The 20,493-nt window shown below is 42.7% G+C and overlaps 1 protein-coding gene and 1 long non-coding RNA gene across 3 annotated transcripts in view; one reads left to right on the top strand and one right to left on the bottom strand.

Moving 5' to 3' along the window:
* chd3 (chromodomain helicase DNA binding protein 3) overlaps positions 1–20,493 on the bottom strand; it is a 48,816-nt gene that overhangs the window by 1,061 nt on the left and 27,262 nt on the right. The window contains exons 32-40 of one of the 2 annotated variants that reach the window (XM_080486754.1): positions 19,421–19,616; positions 19,193–19,303; positions 18,914–19,045; positions 17,936–18,044; positions 17,219–17,351; positions 14,252–14,447; positions 11,955–12,118; positions 11,507–11,633; positions 6,399–6,867 (exon numbers count right to left, since the gene is read on the bottom strand). In XM_080486754.1, coding sequence (XP_080342880.1) covers positions 6,599–6,867; positions 11,507–11,633; positions 11,955–12,118; positions 14,252–14,447; positions 17,219–17,351; positions 17,936–18,044; positions 18,914–19,045; positions 19,193–19,303; positions 19,421–19,616 — 1,437 coding nt within the window. In that variant the 3' untranslated portion in view covers positions 6,399–6,598. Of the gene's footprint in view, positions 1–6,398; positions 6,868–11,506; positions 11,634–11,954; positions 12,119–14,251; positions 14,448–17,218; positions 17,352–17,935; positions 18,045–18,913; positions 19,046–19,192; positions 19,304–19,420; positions 19,617–20,493 lie in introns of those variants that run through there. The other variant, XM_080486755.1, reaches the window with a different exon arrangement.
* Positions 13,819–16,272, top strand: LOC308123999. The gene is made up of 3 exons (XR_013936269.1): positions 13,819–14,074; positions 14,203–14,396; positions 15,272–16,272. It is a non-coding gene; the product is annotated as an uncharacterized lncRNA (long non-coding RNA).

Here is a 20,493-nt window from a genome sequence, read left to right as displayed (position 1 = left end):
AAAATCCTCTTTACAAAAGCAATTGCTCAATTTTTATAAATACTGAACAGACCGAGGTCGTTGTGTTTATAAGAACTCCATTGAACTTGACAGTTTTGAAGCTGAACGTTCACGTACCTGGAGACAAAAAAAAACAACCCCACACACATCTCCTTCAAAACATTTATCCCGGAGAAAAGAAATATTTGCAAAGCTGAAAAAGGGAGGAACATCCTCTTAACATTGTGGGAAATGTGGCCCGAGTTCGAGAAGTGTGAGCACTAAAAATACCTCTGGTGCTTATGTGGTGCTTGTCAATGATGCCGTGGCTTTGTAATGTTATTTTGCACAAAGAAAAATCCTCTTTACACACATAACTAATATGAAATGAGCCTTATAATATCTTTTTAATGAGAAAACTTGAATGATACAGTACATTAATATATCATATTACATATACAGCATTGTGTTTACAATAATGACACGACGTTTGAAAGTGAGGCCAGCAATGAGTCCAGACACTCTCACACACACACACACACACACACACACACACACACACACACACACACACACACACACACACACACACACACACACACACACACACACACGTGTAGACAGGCACATGAGGACACAGACACACCACTACACACATGCTACTTCTTTTTCTGCGCGACTGCACAGCTGGCCGGCGAAGGGATCTGCGTTTCCCACATTTGTGCGCTATCATGAACGTGCTCGGGGAGTGGAGAGGCGAGTTTAGTGCTGCTTTCAAAACAAAGCCAAGAATAGACCAACAGCACACTGCGCTCACTCGCGCCACGGGAAAAGATAAACTGTCATAACACCCCCGTGCAGATCAAAGATGTGATAAGGAGTGTATTGAGCTGAGGACGTTTGTGGAGAGAGGGGAAAGGGTGGGGGTGGGGGGGGGCGTGTCTGTCTAAAACCAGAGGGGGACCACTTATGGGAAAACGTATGGCACTTGGCCAACAGGGGCCAGTGGAGAGGATGAAAAGAACGACTCAGTGTGTGTGTGTGTGTGTGGAGGGTGCAGACAAAATCTGATAAAGGGCAAAACAAATGGAGGTGAAGACTGGGTGAAAGAGCACGAAACATGTGCATTGCAAACACAAATGGTTTTTGACGGAAAAACAATGACAAAACCATTGGACAACTCAGAGGTGTGCGAGTGGGAGTGAAATCACATACACACACAGGGAGAACATGCAAACTAAACACAGAAGCCCCCCCCCGGTCCCCTCCCCAGCTTGCATTCCCACTATGAGGTCAGGTTGTTAACCACGACACCACTGTGCAGCCTGCTATGCATTTATTGCTAAGTGTAAGTGAGCAGCTTTCTGGAAAAATCTTTGAACTCTACAAAATGCAATTATTCTTAAACGTGCATCATTTTAAAAAAAAGATTGTGGAAATAACTCGGCAGCGACACTATCTACAGGATCTTTATGCATTGTGCCCAAGGTATCTACTACAAAGCGTCCATTTCCTGCCCATGTAGCCTTGTGATACCATTTTGTACCACGTGGAGGTGTAATGAGTCACTGTTGCTTCCTGTCTCCCCACGGGGGAGTATCATATTATTTTATAGTTACGAAAAAACTGTAGCCAACATTTTTCTCCTTCTTGAGTCACACTGAGGGAAAACAAACCGGCACATTGACACAGCGCTGCCCCCATAGGAAAGAAATGGTATTGCTTTCATTTAAAAAAAAAAAGTACCATTAAAGTCTGCATGTTTGGGGCCCTGCTTACGTGACGTTTTCAAGTGAAGACTGTCTTTACACGACAATAGTCCGATGGTGGAACATTTCAAAAATTCTCTGACTCCATCTCTGTCTAAATGGGTGAAAACGGTATTTTTGGAAAACGCTCCACCTCCGAGGAATTGGGGTGGGAAACACAACCGTTCTGAAATGCTGCTAATGTGCATGCGCACCACAACCATAGTAAATAGTTCTTCTGCGCACAAGTAAGACAATAACGACAACGTTTCCTCCAGAGTGTCGTGACTCCCAGTCCAGATTCTCCTGGGACTTGGTAGTTTTATAGTTGAGAGTCTCCTGGAATAACACTCCACCTTCATCATCTGTCCATACCAATATTTCTATTTATAGCGTATTTTTCTCTGCACGCATGTGTGTGTGGTTTTTAGTACAAAAACAAACAACGGCGCCAACGCCGTCTAAATGGACACCGTTTTGAAAATGTTGCCTTGTAAATACGCAACTTTTCTGAAACCGAAATGGCAAAACGATCTGTTGAAATGTCATGTAAACGGGGCCTACAACTGTGTCTGTGGGTCTTAATCAGTCAGAAATGACTCTTTAGTGTATCAACGTTCACTAATCTTTAAGCTTTGCTCTTTTTATTGCCAGAAGCTGACATTGCCAGCAACACCAAGGAAGCACAGGAAACAATGAACATTTAATCCATCTTTGTAGTTTGGATTTTCTTCTTTTTTTTTTTTTTTTTATCTCTGACTTAAGTTACTGTGTGCAGCCTAACAATTACCTGATGTTGCACTCTCTCATTAAAAGTAGTCATCTGGTAAAATATGAGGCATTTCTTATTGTGCAGGAGTCAAGTAAAGCCCACGGTGTCACAGAGGTCAGCAGGGCTGCAACTATTCATCAACAAAGTTTGCCTGAGAATAAGTTTTAACTGCCACCAGCTTCTTTATTGAGAGGTTGGTGTGTTTGAAAGCAAACAGAAGGAGTCACTTCTGTTTACAAGAGCAGCCAGACGAAAACCTTCAAGTGTTTCCACATCAACCGGGAACGAAATGAAAAATATTACAACTTGCAATATTGACACTGGCCTCAGAAAACCACAGAGTCAGCTGTGCTCCACCAAAAAGGCATATAAGGTAAAGGAGCCATGCAGATAAAACCGGAGGAGGAATTCAATAAAGCACTTGTACTACAGCAGATAACAAATTTCCTCTCCAGCATCCAACATCGTACATTTTTTTTCTCTGCTGCCAAAGTCATTCTGCAATATTTCGCCTCTCTCCATCCAAACTCCTCCTCCTCCTCCTCCTCCTCCTCCCCGCTCGCACTCATCGGCCTTTTAGCTTTACAGTAGCGGCAGACATCGTTAGACAGATAAAACCTTTTTCTTTTCCCATCTCCAAATTAGTTTGGCAGCACAAGTTGCAGTTGGAGTAAAAGAAAAAGATAAATCCAACAGCCCATAAAAGGACACATCTTAAACTTCAGTCATTTTATTCCTCTCCTAAACTCTGGAGTGCAGTAGATGGAGCATCTCAAGTCCAAAAAGGCAATAAAATAAGCATTCCTGGCCAACATGTCAGTCTGCGTCTCTCCCGTGTAGGTCCTGCCTACTATCTGATAGAAGCGAATGCTGCCATCTTGGCAGGAGACGCTGCATTTTTGTCCGCTGAAATGCTTCGCGTGACTGCTTCGCTGCCAAAACCTTTAACGGAGAACAACCTTGTGCCTCTGAACTGTCAACTTCACACACACAGAAAAAAAAAAGAAAGAAAGAGAGTTCGACCTTGTTTCAGAATCATGAACCCGTCCAAAGAGCAGAAAGTGTTTTATAGGTCTGAGAGTTGTAGGAGTTTCACAATCAGCTGGTGGGACACGATGCAGATGGAGGTCAAAAATATAAGTCAAGTAATTCAGCATTAAATTATATCTTTGCATGTTTATGGTCTTCTGAGAAAATGCACACGTGTACCTTAGTACTTATGAATATTGCCTGGAATATGTAGCGTGACTGAGACGTAAAAACTACGGTAGATCATCAAGCCACTGAATATCGCCTAATACCCCATTTTGACTTGAAAGAGCAGGTTGCCAGTTCTGGTCCAGAGGAAGACGGTTCTCATGGCTGCCATGTTGGACATACACTAAATTCAACCTCTAAGACTCTACCTACCACCAGCACTGGATTAGTTCTGCCATAAAAAGTTAAAAAGGACAGTATTCCAGCCACTAGAGTTATGTCATTGTACGTTCACAACTTGCAATGACATGTTTGCCAGTGGAGGCAAAAAATAAACAGCAGCAAAGAGACGGAGGAATACCCTCCACAGTGAAGACAACAACCTCCATTGGTGCTACTCTTGGCTTCGAGGATTTACTGGCCTTGAGAAGAGTCGCTCTTCATCTAGTCAACTTGAACATGTGTTTACAAAAAATGATGAATCTGTAACGTTGCCCCGCTGCTCTGACATACTTTGCTGCGGGTCATTCAAGATTTATCCAGTTTTTTTGACTCTCAAAAACCTCCAATCCGCTTCACTTATTGGTCTCGGAAATAGCGCCCGGTTGTTTTAGGTCGCCAAGGGAGTACGCGAGTCACCACGGCGGACATATTAGTGTCGTGTTCACAAATGCAGAGGCTATCAACCGAGTCCTTCCATCTTCAGCTCTATTCTGGTGCCCCACCACGTTTGCCAGCTTGTTTTCGACATTTTTTGGGTTCATGTTCAGTAGAAAAAAGCTGCCCGCAGCTGGAAAACAATGGCAGAGTGAACCACACATTGAAACCGCAAAGATTTAAAAAAAAAAAAGAAAAAAAAAGCTCAAATATGCTAAACGGCTCCCTTTAATTAAACCAGAACTGCATGTTCAGCTGAGCAATTATGTGGGTTTGTCGCTATGAGCAACACCATTCACAATGCATGAGTTATTCTATCCATTTTTAATATAAAAATATCAATAAGTACAGATTTGAGTTGAAATGTTGCTTATTTTTGACTGTATCTTAAAGCAAAATTATCACAAGGCTGCAATACATTAACTTTAATTTAAAGATTAATAATGCATGAGAGAAGCTTATTTTGAGGAATACAAAAAGTATTCATAGAAAAAACTTTTTTTTTTTTTTTTTTTTTTTATACTCTATACAATAAAACGTTCAGTCTTAGTAAATAATCTCAAGTATCACCATGTTGACTAGCTTTGTTAAAAATGGAAGAACACACATTCACACACACACACTCACTCATTGCGGGCCATACTTCACTGGTCCGGAGATGTGTTGAACTTAAAGGGGAATATCACTCTGTTCCAGCTTGAAAGTCCTCAAACGTCCCAGAAGAGTTTGGACTGTGTGACTGATAATTCATTTCTCCCCCTTCCAGAAAGGAGGCGGCAGAGTTCATCCTGCCTCAGATGTCACCCTGATGTACAGCTCCACCGCTGCGCGCACATCAAGCTGGAAAAACCATGACACAGTCCAGAGTGTTTTATTTTCTCAGGGATCAGGGGGACGTTTTCCAGCTTGGAATCCATCACGCTGTCACAATAAAAGCGGCTCGAAGAACAGAAACGTCTCTTGGAGCATCAAAGACCAAAGACCACCCCCCCACCCCCCGCTCCATTTCCTCTCTATCTGATAGATGAGCGTCTTTATCTTTGAGGAAGAGCAACTCATAAATACAGATTTTCGCCGTGATAAGGCTTAAAAACAGGAAGTGTAAATTCTTCAGTAGAGTGATATTCCCCTTCAAGTGACCTTCCAAGAAAAAAAAAAAAGGTGCAACAGTAAAATACGCCTTGTAATACAGTACATATCTGAAGAGCAGCCCATTGGATGTTGCTACTGATTGTTCTTCTATCTCATTGGGTTTATGCTTATTTGGACAGAGGAATGCCAGGGCACCGGAGTCCATGAGAAGTAGTGTTTTATAATTAGAAAACTCTTTCCTTGCCTCCCTCGTTCTGGTGCAAAGAAAAGCTGTATCCAGTTTGTCCCTCCCTATTCTGGATGTCGTCTGCCCATGCTCAGCAGACACGCAGCATCTTTTCAGGTTTTTAGGTTGTACATGAGGTCCGGTGTGTGTGTCTATATATATACATATATATATATATATATTAATGTGTGTGCAATGCAGAGAGACGGAGGAGTGTAGGGCTGCGGAGGAATGAGGGAGTACAGGGTCAGACTGAGGGGACAGGCTTGTTCAGTCAGCCGGCGGATGAAGAATTGATCCAAGGGGAAATCTCTTCTCGGCTCAGAGGGAGAAACAAAAAAAAAGAAGTCTGTTTGAGGAGGATTTAAGAAAAAAAAAAAAAAAAAAAAAATCCTCCTTTGTTGCATTTTCCTTCGATTTAGCCTTCAAATCTGTATTCACGAATGCCTGTGATTGCATTAACATGCTGTGTCCCTCTGTCGTCCAGTCTGGAGCTTCAAAGTCAGACTTTTCTCTTCTTTTCTTTGCTTGAATATTTGTTTCTCCCAGATTGTGTGTCTCTCATTTTCCGTCTCTTCCTCAACACCCCCCCCCCCCCCACCCCCCCCACCCACCCACCACCACCACCACCAGCATCATTAGAGCTCGTAGCCTCTCCCTTTTCATTTTAGAGCCACTTTCTGCTAATTTCTGAGGATGAAAGTGGCTCAAAGTATTTTTCATTTTTACATTTCAACGCATCTCGAGAGCCTTTTTCTTTTCTCGCTCTCCTCACATTTCTCACATTCCAACAGTGTCAAAGTGCTTTTGTCTCTGGGTCCTTTTGGAGCTCATTCATGCAGGTTTTCATCTCTTTTTGAGTCGCTTTTTCTTTTTTTCTTTTTTTAAGCGTTACATTCAAAGGTTTTCCGCCTTCTTCTCGGCCCCTCAGGGTTTCTTTGGTCGCCCGTTGCGCGGGAGGTTCTCCACCGTGTTGCTGAGCCGGTACTTAACAATAATGCTGTGCACTGTGGACTTGGGCATCTTCAGCTCCTGCCCGATGGCCCCTTCTGACTTGCCGTCTTTCCACAGGTCCACCACCCGCTGCCGCTGCACCACATCGTGCTCCTTGGTCTTCTGGCAGACGCCGGCGGCGGCTGGCCCTCCGGCGGCTCCACCGGCAGCTCCCCCGGTGGCCCCAGCAGCGGCAGCGGCTTCTGTGGGGGCAGACAAGCGGCAGACTGTAGTGGAGACTCGGAGATGGGGAGGGAGAGGTAGCAGGACAATGTGACACTTTACTGGTCCCCGTAGGGATTTCTCTTTTAGCTTGCCTCCTCCGCGGGGGAGGTCGGAGGCCGGCTACCGACGCTGGCGAGGGTCCAGTGTCCAGGTGCTCCGCTCCATCTCTCTTTTTCTTTTCTTTTTGTTTTTTTCGCTACTCCTCTAAAAGACGGTGTTTTGTCTAGAATGTGGGACTCCTTCTAGCGCAGATGTGCAGCTTCCTGATGGCTGAAACAGGTTTTCCAAAATGCAATTCAAGATATTGTGCAAATGCTGGCGTTATTGCCACGTGTGAGACAGCACACAACAGTCCTCCACTGGTGCATTGTGCATCGCAGAGTTCACAGAGTGTAGCCGAAGCAGCGGAGATGTTGAGTTTAAACGTGCCACAGCAGACGTGCATATTTTTGGAGAGGTTTTTGTGTACTCAAGTGTGGGAGCTTCTCTCAAGAAAGCTCCGTTAATGGCGGAAAAGTTAGAAGGTCACAAAATCAGAGAATTCCTGTTGTTTTTACTCTCGTTCCCTTTTATTATTTTTTTTTCTCCCCCTCTCGCTCCGGCTGAACCTAAAGAGGTCAGGAACCAATGTGACCCCAATCAAGACCATAACTGCGGTCTCATTTGCTGCATGCTTGTGCCCTGCCAGAGCGCTCAGACTGCACGCGGTTCAGCCCGGACCTGGCTGCACCTCACCGTGAGGCCCCGGCGAGCAGAGAGAGAAAGACAGAGAGAGAGAGAGAGAGAGAAAGAAAGAAAGAAAGAAAAAAAACCCACGGAGCAATACAACTCACGCGCGACTATTTCTGAACAGCCAGCGCTTCGGCTCGGCCCAGCCCACCGCCGTTTCACAAGTCACAACACGACGTTTACACAACCAAACTCCTGTGGTTTCTGTCCCTCTCAAAATACCTTGGTACAAAGTCCGAATGTTTTCTTGGCAGCGTGCGGCCTCAGACAGCCTGAGCATAATGACATTTTCAGAGATAGGCCCTGGCTCTCTAAAATGCAATGCTTTTGACAGATGTCTCAGTCTACAATTACAAAAATCAAGATACACGGAGCGAGAGAGGCAGGCGCAGCTCCGAGGAGGGAGCTTGGTGTTGCGGTTTTTTTTTAGGGCAAAGCTATTGGGGAATATCAGGTTTTACCAGTTATCTCTGCCACATCTCTGCTATCTAAACATCTCTGAACACGAATGCACATGCAGAGCAGAGAGCGTATCTGGAGAGCATATGCTGTTACCAAACTAATTATAAGAAAATAAATTCACAAACTGCCAGTGGTCTCTGACAGACTGCAGGCGAGTGGAGCAGGACAAGAAGCCAAGACTAAAAAATTTGATGCTTTTTTTCTTTCTCCCCTTTATTTCTTAAGACTTCAACTCAGTAAGTAATGGGAGCTACAATCGGACTTCACGAGAGAAAAATAAACATTCTTGAAAAAGAAAATAGGCCCTCAACAGGTTTGATAGTGCTCCAGACGGTGCTGTATTGTTGCACAATGTGCCATTAGATCCCGTAATGGCTGAGCGGAGTATTGGGGTTTTGAGGCTGGACATGTTAAGAAGGAGGAAAAAAAAAAGCCTTAATATAGCACTGCAGAAAGTTTGTGTTTGATTCTGGTAATGTCTATTTCAGGTGTCTATCTGGCAGCCACATCTGAAACTCTGCTACAGATGTTTTTTTTTCCGATATGGACTCCGTTCTGGATTTTTAAGGTTTCATCTCTAAAGCTGCTTGGGGAGATACAGTGTCCATTCAGAGTGCTCGAAACAGAACCGCTTTAGAAGTCATCAGGTTCTCCACACGTTTGAGGATTATAATGAAACTTAAGACTTGAAAAAAAGCTCGTTCTTGATCACCCAAAAAAAAAAAAAAGTGAGTCCAGTGCATTGAAATCCTGAAATACCCATTTCCCAGAGACAGTGGTTTCCATGAGGCCAGGACATATTTTTCCATTTTCTTTCGTAAAATGTTTTTCCACAACAACATAACCATATAAAGATGGAATTCCTCAGATGATATCTTTAAAAATAGGAGCAACATTTTGGACTGGTTCTGCCCGTCATCAGTGCCACTTGCCAAGTAATCAAGTCTTGATCTCTGAGGCCAGACTTGTGCCTCTCCGTCGGGGTGCTGTGCGAGTCGGCTCCGGAGCTCTCAAATATTTAAATACACAGATGCCACATGGAGACCGCAAGAACTGGAACTGGTCACACGGGCCTGCTTCTGTTTGCCTACAGGTTTCTGACGCCAGGAGAAATTGTTGAGGGTAAGGAGAAGGGAAAGAAAAAAAATGACCCTCAACACATTTCTGTTTTACGATGCAGCAATTTTGCTTTAAACCGTGTTGCCTATTTGTTGCAAAGTGAAGTCGAAGTAGCGCAGCAGCATCGCAGCTTCGCATTCCACAGAGATGGTGAGCATGCATGAAACAAATTAAATAAAAATCAGCAGTATTGCTTCAGCAGAAGCCAAGTTATCCTGACATGACCACTGCCTACTAGCCCCATCGTGTAATAGGAGAAAACAAACCAAACCAAATTTTTTTTTAAACAATATAAAATATTTGTACATTTTGGGAACATACAAACAAAAAAATCCCAGAAAAGAGTAAAAATTTGGCTAAAAGGAAGAAAAATGGTTAAGAATTGGTACAAACGTATTTACTGTGAGTCTATAATCAATGAGTACAAACTGTGAAAAGCCATTCCTGTTGGTTTATATACTCCTATAGTACAAACACCACATCGTTCTTCATCATTTTAATACATCATTTTTACAAGGTTCAATGCAGTTCTACACAGAAACATATCAAAGTCCAATGATTGACTCCCCAACTTGGAAAATGGAACCATTTGAGAAGCACATAAAGAGTTTGGTTTGGTTTTTGTTTAAAAACTCAGAATTTCACACCAAAGCACAGATAATTCTTCTGACATCACTACGACATTTAGCAGGGTTATTTCATCAGACATCATCATAACATACCTTACACAGCTGTTTTCAAAACAGCGACTGCATTAAAAGATGGAAGATGGGAATGTTTCTGTGCATGTTAGCAGAGGGCGTTTATTAAAACTAACTAATTTGTACCATATTGGTCTGAACACAAATAATGATTTTTTCTTTTTCTTTCTTAGAATAGGCCTGAAAAAGTGGGGCCATCTTGTCTTTGGTGTCTAATGATGAGCTCCTGCTGGTACGCAGGACTAGATCTGTGTGTGCGATGAACGGTGACATTCATCCTACCAAAGGAACGACAATCCAGCTACAGGCGCTGGATGTTGCTCTTATTAGGTCTTTCAAAGGGTTTTATGATGCTGCATCTCAAACGCTTTGGATGGCAGCGAGGATGAGGCTTCGTGAGCAGCAGGTTGAACCAACATATGTGCTGAGGACCCTGGACACTGAATATTAAGACTCTTCAATCACCAGGAAACATCTGAGGTGTCAAGTAAAGTAGCACAGTTAAATAAGTGTCTGTGTCAAATTAAAAAGTGAACAACAGATGTTCCAAATCCATGTGTTTTCAATAACTTTAATGTCAAAAATAAAATTGTTGTCCAAAAGAAAATGTATGATTTGGTCCTCACAACCTTTATTCCATGGTGGTTAGAACTGTCATCTCATAGCGAGGATGTCTGGGGTTCGAGTCTGAACGAGTTGGTTTTCTCTAGAAGTTTGTACTTTGCTCAGCTCTAATGAACTAGATGGAGCGGCTAACGAAGAGGTTGGGAGGGGGTGGTCTTATAATCAGGATCAATTTAAAATTCAGACCAATACGCCACATCTTAAACACATTTTAATGGTTTATTTTTTTGCCTTTTGGATTTGTTCAATTGTTTTCCAGAGTTCTCTGATGGTCCACAAATGATGTGACAAGAAAGACGCATGAGTGCGATATCTTGGCTTCCTTTAGTTCAGTTGGGAGGAAGCAGGGACACTTCATCCATCTTTAGATGCAGTCTCTGTTTGACAGGCCGAGGAGCATTCCTCATGATGAGTAAAGCGAACGTCACCTGAAGTGAACTCAAGCTGGAGTCTTTTTGACTCAAGTTAGTGAAGCCACTTCGAACACCGCCCGTTATTAGAAGGTAAAAAGTGAAAGAATAACAACAGAACCTTCTGTAGTAAATAAACTAATGTACACGACGGTGCAAACTAAATCTACTAATGCAGAAGTGTTATGACAGTCATCTTCTTAAATGCTGAGATAGAAATCGGTTCCTGTGCCAGAGGCGGCTACAGTGGAGCTACAATAACACCTCCACAAAGAAGCATTAATCTGGCTTAAATCGTGTGCTTGCCAAGTGTCAAACAGATCAAACAACCTGGTATTCTTCTTCCTTAAATTATGTGGAGTACTATAATTATCAAATCCCTAATACCTCATGATGATTATACACAACACCTCCTCACTCCTGCACAAATGTGCAGTTTCAGGGTCATTTCCTTTCCGCCGATCTGCAAACTTTCACTGCTGTCGCATCACGAAGTAAACACTGACACTCCAGGTCCAGACCACACTGCCATTTAAAAGGATGTTAGTATTGACAAAGATGCAAACACTGACCTGATATGAACGATCCGGGTGGCATCTGACTGTAATTGGCCCCTCCCATGTGCAGGGCGCTCGGGGGTGCCGGGGTGAAGGGGGCGCCGTAGTTTTGAGGGATTGCGTAGGGTCCTGGAGGTATGGGCTGGAAGGGAAATGAAACATACAGGACTTTGAGGAATAGAAGATTTACCCGTTAGTAACAATAAATCACTTAAAAGTCGTGCACGCTGCCAAACAAAAAGCTGACTCAGCAGTAAGGAAAACACGCAGGTGGGTGACAAGATAATAAGGCTCTGGATTTGCATTGGATGGCCGCCATCGAGTTTTTCCCCCTTATGTGCACCGTGCAACGCGAGCAGGTTGTAACTCGTGAGTGTTGCTGCTTGCACCTGTGTGTGTGTTTGTTTTTCTTGGCGCGCTAAATTTTTTTTAAATGAAAATAAAAAATAACGAGGCCACTGACCGGGGGTGTGTGCGTCTCAGTGCCTTTGCTGGCGAGCCGGCTGAGGATGCTCCTCTCAGACATTTGCAGGCGAGCGGCGATGGGCGGGACTCTGGACAGCGTGGCCGGTAGCCGAGTCACATCGGCCTTCATGTCGCTTAGCAGCTCCTCCAACTGGTTTAACACTGCAACGACATCGACAACAGCCTGGTTCATGTTTCTTTCCAGGAACAAATTCCATATATATATATATATATATATATATATATATATATATATATATATATACAGTATATATATAAAAAAAGGTAGAAAGAAAAAAGGTAATGACTTATTCAAATTCTTTCTGTTTAATAAAGATCAGAGTACGAGTGAAATCCATTTTAATAGCTGAAAAACGAGGTTGACAGTGACTCATGGGCGCAATTTCTGATGAATGCCGAAAAGAAATACGTTTTCAGTTGGAGAAGTAAGACAAAAAAAACAAAAAAACACGGTAGTAAAATGTGATAATAAATACAATGACGCTGTACTGCAAAAAAAATAATAAAATGTATGGCCGTAATAAATGTGTGTGCCTGTTGCAGGTTATATACAGAGACCTACTATACCTGGCAATCTCAAAGTCTGTAAGTCAGGGATTTCAAACATAAGGCCCGCGGCCCAAAACCAGCCTGCAAGAGGCTCCGATCCGGCCAAACCAACAAGAAAATTGTAAACATTTCATAGAAAACATAAAATGTTTAACAGATTTCTTAAGAGTAGTGGACACAACACGACACTGAGCTGAGATATCAGTGATGCTGCTATGAAAGATAGCGAACTAGCATTAGCCTCAAAGTCGTTCTGTCAGGGTGCGATTGTAAACATGCATAATGCAACTGATATAGGAAATGTATTTTTGGGACATTTCACTGTATTTTGCACCAGAATGTTTAATCAAAATTGGCTTAATGTTGAGATTGTAGTCATTTCATTATTAGTAATTGTTTGGTTTTGCGAGAATATTTCCATCACGTGTACACTCTGCGGCACAACAAAGAAAAACTTTAAAGTTAAAATTTTAAGGTAATTATGGAACAATTTTATTGGTCCGGTCCACTCAAGATGAAAGTGGACTCTGTTTCCCCTGAACTAAAATGTGTTAGACACCCCTGATCTAACTCGTTTCAACAAACAAGTTTCAGGTATTGATCAGCTGTTGATAACAAGACCTTTAATGTGAAAGTGCAGCCTTCTGTGGGTTAGTTTGACCTGTGAGGGGGTCAGCCAGCGGTTCTTGTGGGTTTGTTTCTTCTCTGGCTTGACAGATCCCGATCCGGCTGCTCCCTCGGGGGGTTTCACCGGCTGATCCACATGTTTGTTTTGGCGCAGGTTTGATGCCTTCTTTGTTGAAGAGCTTGAGGGTAATTGCCTTGCTCAGGGACCCACAGATAGTAGGATTTGAACCAGTGAACTTATGGTTACAAGTTTTCCTTTTTGTTTTGGAAAAATGTCTTTGCAAATAATCTTTTAAAAAATTTTTTTTTTAAAAATCGACGCTTACAATGGTAAACTTGAGAAGTGATAGTAGATTACTGAGATAGTTCTTTTCTGCTCTTGCGCCAAAACATGTTTCACTGTTCTTAAACAAATAAGCTTAGTACGACTATGGTTGTCAGTATAATTTTAGAGATCTCAAGACTATGAATACTGTGTTTATGCAGTCTTCTTTCTAAGATTTCTTACTTTAGCTGCTTGTAATGTTGAGCCACAGATGCATAAATAGCACATTTCTGATGCTGCTTTCATAAGTGATTACAGTTCCCGTCTTTTTATTATCGGACCTTTCTGTCATCACATCCCTACATGGAATAAATCACAGACTGTCAGAGTCGCTCGCGTTGCGATAAAAGCGTCTGAGCAACTCTTTAAGTTCGGGGCTCTAACATGCAGACACACAGGAACAAGAACGGTAGTGTGCCGAGGTTGTTATTGTTTCAGCGGCGCGATGTAAACATGGACAGACTCGCCGGAGAACCGCTGAGGAAATGTTTGGAGCGCTCACTTATCGTGGCGTAAGCTTATCTGCCTGGCGGTGGTGAAGTGAGCAGGCGGAGCGATACGGTCAGCGCGGCCGCAGAGATTGCGCAACAGCTGCGGTGGGATAATGTCGACGTGCAACTTTTAATCGGCCAATCGGCTCCACTTTCTCTGAATCCTCGTTTATTCTTCTGATGGACGCAACAGCAACCTTTGTGTAGAAATGTACTTTGTTTTGACCACGCAGGAGGAAACAGTTTGACCACGACTGTCCGTGTCATCCCGCCGTCACTGACCTTTGTGGAGGACGGCGTTGGCGGGCTTGTTGCCCGCCAGTGACTCTTTGCTGAGGTGCTGGTGTGACTCCGCCAGGCACTCCACCTCTGCGAAGCGGGCGTTGAGGGCCATGGCGGGGTGGCTGGGGTCCTGGGTCATGTTAAGGTAAGCCGCCCGCCGCAACTGCTCCTCTATCACGAGCGCTTGCTCCAACAGCTGCAGGAAAACGGGAAAGACGAGAGTAAAAAGGCAATGCTTTACATTAAAAAAAACAACGTTATTTTTGTTGATATAAACGTCTGACAAACACAGATGATTGATTTCAACTTAAGATGGCTTTAATCTTCTGTTTTTCCTGAGTATTATTCTCGATGTTTTGCAACTCTGCTGCTTCCAGTTGGCCGGAGCGTTCCTCCAAAAATACCTTGTTACTCAGATTTATGGGGCTCAATATGCCATAATTGCCCTCTTCTACTAAAATAAAATGTTATAAACACGTGAACAATCCTCATTTTTAGTAATTTAACACTCAGGTTGGCGCCCCTCCAGCACATTGTGCACCGCTGAAACGATGCAGATAGTCTGTAGCTGACCTAATGATGGAGCCTTCGCAGCTTCACTTAGTAGGTAATCATGAAAAAGGTTTAAGAGGCTACAATTTTCCAATGAGCTGCTTTGGGCTACAAATTCAAGTCAGACAGCCAAAGATCAGTGATTTAAATGTTTTTATAGAAAATAAGAGCAACTTGTCTTCTGTGCGATTCGCTCAAGCGAAGCAGCTTCACTCGTAGAGAGATTATCACAGGCTTAGGTGAGCTGCAAGAGGCATAAAGAGGCAGTAAATATCTAGTTTCAGCTGTAGTTTCTGGAAAATTAATGTCATAATGTCTCGTCTCCTGTATCTGTGAATGGATTGTTCAGATTCAGAACGACTCTAAATCTAAAGACAAAGTCTCCTCTAGCATTATCTGTAGTGCTGTATTCATCAAATAGCAATTTATTTTATTTCTAACTTCTTTTCTCTTTCTTCTTTCTCCTAGAAAAACGAGTTCGGTGGCGCAGGCTGTTGCTGCCTTTAGACCTGGTGAGGACGGGAGAGATGATCAGACACCGCTGGGATGAACTCATAAAAAGAAATTACAATCATTGAATAATAAAATGAAGATCATCAATTGCACACACCAGGTTTTAAATTAAAAAATCTATCATCTGTGAAAAATGGGCAAAAGAAGAAAAAAAGCAAAAATTAAATGACAAAAGGAAAATAACAAAATAGAAAAAAAATGAAAAAACAAAAATAACAAAAACAAAAAAATTAGGAAAAAAACTAAATGTGAAAATAACATAAGGGGGGAAAAGAAATAGAATTTGTGATCGCTTGCTAATTATTTCCTTGCTCAGTTTGTCTTCACCACCTCATATCCTTTCTTATAGTATTATTCACTGTTTTAAACCCACACAGCAGACAAAGTACACTAGTTTTTTATTTTTCCAAAAAGGTTTTGTTCACAAACCTTCAATACAACAAAAACTAGTGTAATATTTCAACACAAAAGACTAATTCTACAAATAGCTCTACAAATAGCATTGCAATAATTTTAAATATAAATCATTTACTTTACAATTAAGCCATTGAGAGAGAGAGTACTTTGATATCATTTGACATTATTGTATAATAATTTTTTAAATTCCTGATCAATTGAAACCGACTTATTTTGGTCTATTTTAATGAAAAATTATTGCAACTGACTTTATCATTGCATAACTTCAAACCATTAAAAAAAAGGAGGAAGAAACATGGGAAGTCTTGAAATTCTCCCACCATCTAGACTTTGCTCTATTTTCAGCTGTACCTCTTTTCAAAAATGAGATGTTTTGGTTCGTCTTTTTTGTGTTCAGGTGTAAACACGCTTCATATGTGAAACGCTGTTATCTCGCAACAGGATGTGATTTTTACCAAAGACATCTGCTTCATTCCAGCGAAAGCAGCCAACATACATGAGATAAGAGGGCGGAATTAAAGATTCTGAAAAGTAACTGCAAACCGAGTGTATCTGTCCCTGTGAATCCATATTATAAGCGATAAAGAGTTCTCTGTGCCACACCAGATAAATACCTTCAGCTGTGCAAAGATTACAATTAAGATCGTCTCTATCTCCAAAATGAATTGATCTTTACAATAAAACAAGCTCTAATAATAAGAATATTTAAAAAAAAAACCGACCCAGTGTAGTTTCTAACATGAGACTGAAGCAGAACTCAAAGGCAGAAAAGGAATTTCATTTGTCTTCAAGAAACAAAATGATAAAATAGCTTCTCCAGCACCTTTTTTGACCTCTGGCCTCACTATATTTTGCCTGATGACCGCTCCAATCATCTGTGACGGGTCTTTTCAGTTTGAAAGTAAAATTCAAGAGAAAGAACTCATCTGGACCCTGGAAGAAGGACAGATTTAAACATATTGCAAAAGAAGCAGTCATGTAAGATTGAAGAGAATTGTGCTGCCTCTGGCGTTCTTGGCGGCAGATTTACACAGAAAAAAAAAAAAAAGCTCCACTAATTTAGCAAGAGAGATAACGAGAAATGATGCAAGTGAGGCAGGGAGGGATACAGTAAATGAGGATGTTGAAGGAAGGATCTGAAACATGTGAGCCGCTCGAAAACAGGATGAGAGCTCCTCCGGAAATGCAGTGGTCAGCAATACCATTCAGCCAATATGTGGGTCTAGGGGCAACCGTCATCCGACCATCGGGAAGGTCAGGTGATCGAAGACGGAGAACCTCGGGAGATTTTATTAGCAAACGAAAGCGTCCAACACTGTGTGAATTTAACTCCTACGGCTCTAAGAGGCGGCTCCTCCAGCGTTTCTCAAGATATCGTAACATCCATCGAGATCATTGAATTATGAGAAGCCCACCCTCGACCACACACACACCGAAGTCCTAAGCTCCGCCCAGCACGGGAGGAGCAGCTACGTCTCGGGTTACCTTGAAGCGCCGTGCCAAGAACTTGTTCTTCATCTCGAGGAAGTTGCCTTTGTTGGCCTGTGACTTGAAAGGCTCGTTGACGATGGCAAACTGCGGATCGTTCTGGATGTCCTGCCACCGAGCGTAGCCGTGACTGCCACACCAAAGAGTCAAGGCTCACGAACACTCCCAGTTATAACAGGAAATTCAAGACTTTTTTTTTTTTAATGGTTTCAGTCTACTTTACATGAACATGGAGTTTACTGTCTTACTCAAGCACATTTAGACATTTGATGACATTTTTCTGCAGGTTTTCGTTCACATTTGAAAGTGGAGTTAAAATATTTGAATCCATTTTATCTTCTACACCTTTAAGCAGTGTGATGATTTTATTTTTCTTATGATTTATTTCTTCCCATTGAAATGCAGAACTTTGATTTATTGTAGGCAGCTTCCAAGCCAAAGCACTTCTACCCTATGAATTTTATTTGGGACTCAGCATTAGCTTGCAGAATAATGAAAACAAGGTTTTTTTTGTGTGATCACTCAATGGCCTTAATTACCGTGAAGAAGAACAACATGAACTAAACGACCCAGTACACCAGCGTCCCGCAGACAAGGTTTGCTGTTTAGCGAAGCGCTGGCCGCGTTGTTGACTTATTACGCCGGGCTTCTGCCGGCCTGATAGAAAAATAAACACAGCAGGGTCATCGCCCGGGCAACCGCTGTCAAGGATACATCACGATTCCCGCCAGCAGCCAGAAGTCGTGTCGGCGGTGCCAGATCTCATTCATCTTCCCCGAGGAGATGGCGGCCCGCTCCTCGTTCTGCCAGAGAGTGTGCAGCTCTGCGGGGCGAAGCCAGACACAGAGTGAAAATGAGGCTGATCTCAAAGTGCTTAGTGAGCTGAATCCTGGCTGCAGGTGTTTTCTGCGGCGTGTCTGCGCGCCCAGATCTTTTCCTGGACTCGTGTGATGGCGGCGGAGATAAATTTGACTCACCGCTGCTTTTACAGAAAAGCTCCGGGGACCAAGGGGAAGGGTTTGTTTGTTCAATTTTACAAGTCCAGTTTATGATGTGTGAACTGTTCAGTAACTTTTCCAGGGAACTTTTAAGTTATTTTAGCACTCACACCTTTTACCCTCTTTCTCCTTCCATCGGCGAGGAGACATAATGCTCATTTTCTACTACAGTAGCTGGGATGTGTAGTTAGACACTCTTGTGAGTAAAGGTCAGAATCTACTAGTTTTAGCACTAAACTGATCTGTGAAACATCTTTTTTCTTTTAAATTGTCTGTGGAACATTCAGGGAAAAGAAGGAAGTGCCAAAAGAAAACAGAAGTTAGAAGTTCTTAAACAAGAGTCATCACAATATCGGTCAGCAAAAGCATGACATCACTATTTTTTTTTTTTTGCCGTTTCTATGAAAACTCAACTTATAATATAATGTGACCACATCTTCACATGCAGGTTGCTTCATACTGAGTGATGCACGTATATTTGAGAAATCGAGTTAACTTGGAAATGTCATTTCATTTCTGCATCACTGGTCAGTGGGTCATGTGGTGTAAATATAGGATGAGTTACAAGTTACACATCACGTCAAAGCTGTCGAAGGAGACGAACGACGGCCAGGGACCTGATAGTAGTCTTTAAACACACAACATATATGCACATTATCATTTCCACATTCAGTGTCAGTAACTCCGCACTAACCGGTGAAGCCACCGTCTGCGATGTTGAACATGAAACGCGGTCGCTCGCTGGGAGGTCTCCCGTTCCCCCTGGGCGCCTCCTCCTTCGCTGGCTTGACTTCTTTTGCGGCATCCTTTTCACCTTTGACCTCTTCTATGAAGAAGCACAGGGAACAGGTTATTCAGCATCATCTAAAGCACTGATTCCCAACCAACATTTTCTAGACACTATTAGCGGAAAGGGATGGGAGCCATTGATTTAAAGCACTGATTACTAAACAGGAAATGCGGTGACACCCACCTTTCTTCACATCAGCTGCCTCGGTTTTTTCCTTGACGTCCGTCGCTTCTGTTGTCGTCGCCGTTTCCTCCCCCTTTTCTTTCTCCTTCCCCGTCTCTGCCTTTCCTCCTTCTGTAAAAGCAAAGACAACTTAGCCACAAATGGCCAATTTCGACCTCACTCAATAAAAGACAGCGAAGCTTCACTTTTCAGCCCGTCAATTTAGATCTCTGTTCTTTTTCGCTTCACCTGATTTCTCCTCTTTCACGTCTGTGTCTTGCTTGGATGCCTGTTTCGTCTCCTCTTTGCTCTCCTCCTGTACTTTGTTCTCTTCAATCGCAGCGGCTGAGGCGTCACTCGTTCCCTTCTTTTCATTGTCTTTCACGTCACTCTCATTACTTTTTTGACCAGGAGATGTACTTTGTGTCGCCTCTTTTGTTGAAACCTGAAAAGAAGACATTTTTGCTCAGTAACAGATACACTATATTGCTAAAAGTATTTGCTCTGCCATCCAAATCGTTGAATTCAGGAGTTCCAATCACCTCCGTGGCCACAGGTGTATAAGAATCAAGCACCCCGGCATGCAGACTAATTATGAAAGAATGTGTTGCTCTAAGGAGCTCAGTGAATTCCAGCGTGGTACAGTGATAGGATGCCACCTGTGCAATAAGTCCAGCCGTGAAATTTCCTCATGACTAAGTACTCCACAATCCACTGTTAGTAGTACTATAACAAAGTTGAAGCGATTAAGAACAACAGAAACTCAGCCATTAAGTGGTCGGCCATGAAAAGTCAGAGAGAGGTCAGCGGATACTGAGACACATAGAACACAGAGGTCACTAACTTTCTGCAGAGTCAATAGCTACAGACCTCCAAACTTCATGTAATCTGCAGATTAGCTCCAGAACAGAGTGTACAGAGCTTCATGGAGGGTTTTTATGGTTTATGGTTTTTATGATTATGGTGTGGGCTTGTTTTTGGGGAGTTGGGCTCGGCCCCTTAGTACCAGTGAAATAAACTCTGAAAGCTTCAGCGTGCAGGGACATTTTGGAGAACAGTTTGGAGACATTCGATTCCTTTTCCAACATGACTGTGCACTTGTGTGCAAAGCAAGGTCCATAAAGACACGGAAGAGCCCGTCTGACTGTCCTGCACGGAGTCCTGACCTCAACCCGACAGAACACCTTTGGGATAAACTAGAGCAGACACTGCAAACCAGGGCTTCTCACCCCACATCAGTGTCCCACCTCACTAAAGTCCTTCTAGAAGAATGGTCAAAAAATACCATGAACACACTCCTAAACTTTGTGGAAAGTTCATAT

Source organism: Lipophrys pholis (genome assembly GCF_963383615.2).
Source record: "Lipophrys pholis genome assembly, chromosome: 18".
Classification (NCBI taxonomy): Eukaryota; Metazoa; Chordata; class Actinopteri; order Blenniiformes; family Blenniidae; genus Lipophrys; species Lipophrys pholis.
This window is presented reverse-complemented; position numbering and strand designations above follow the sequence as displayed.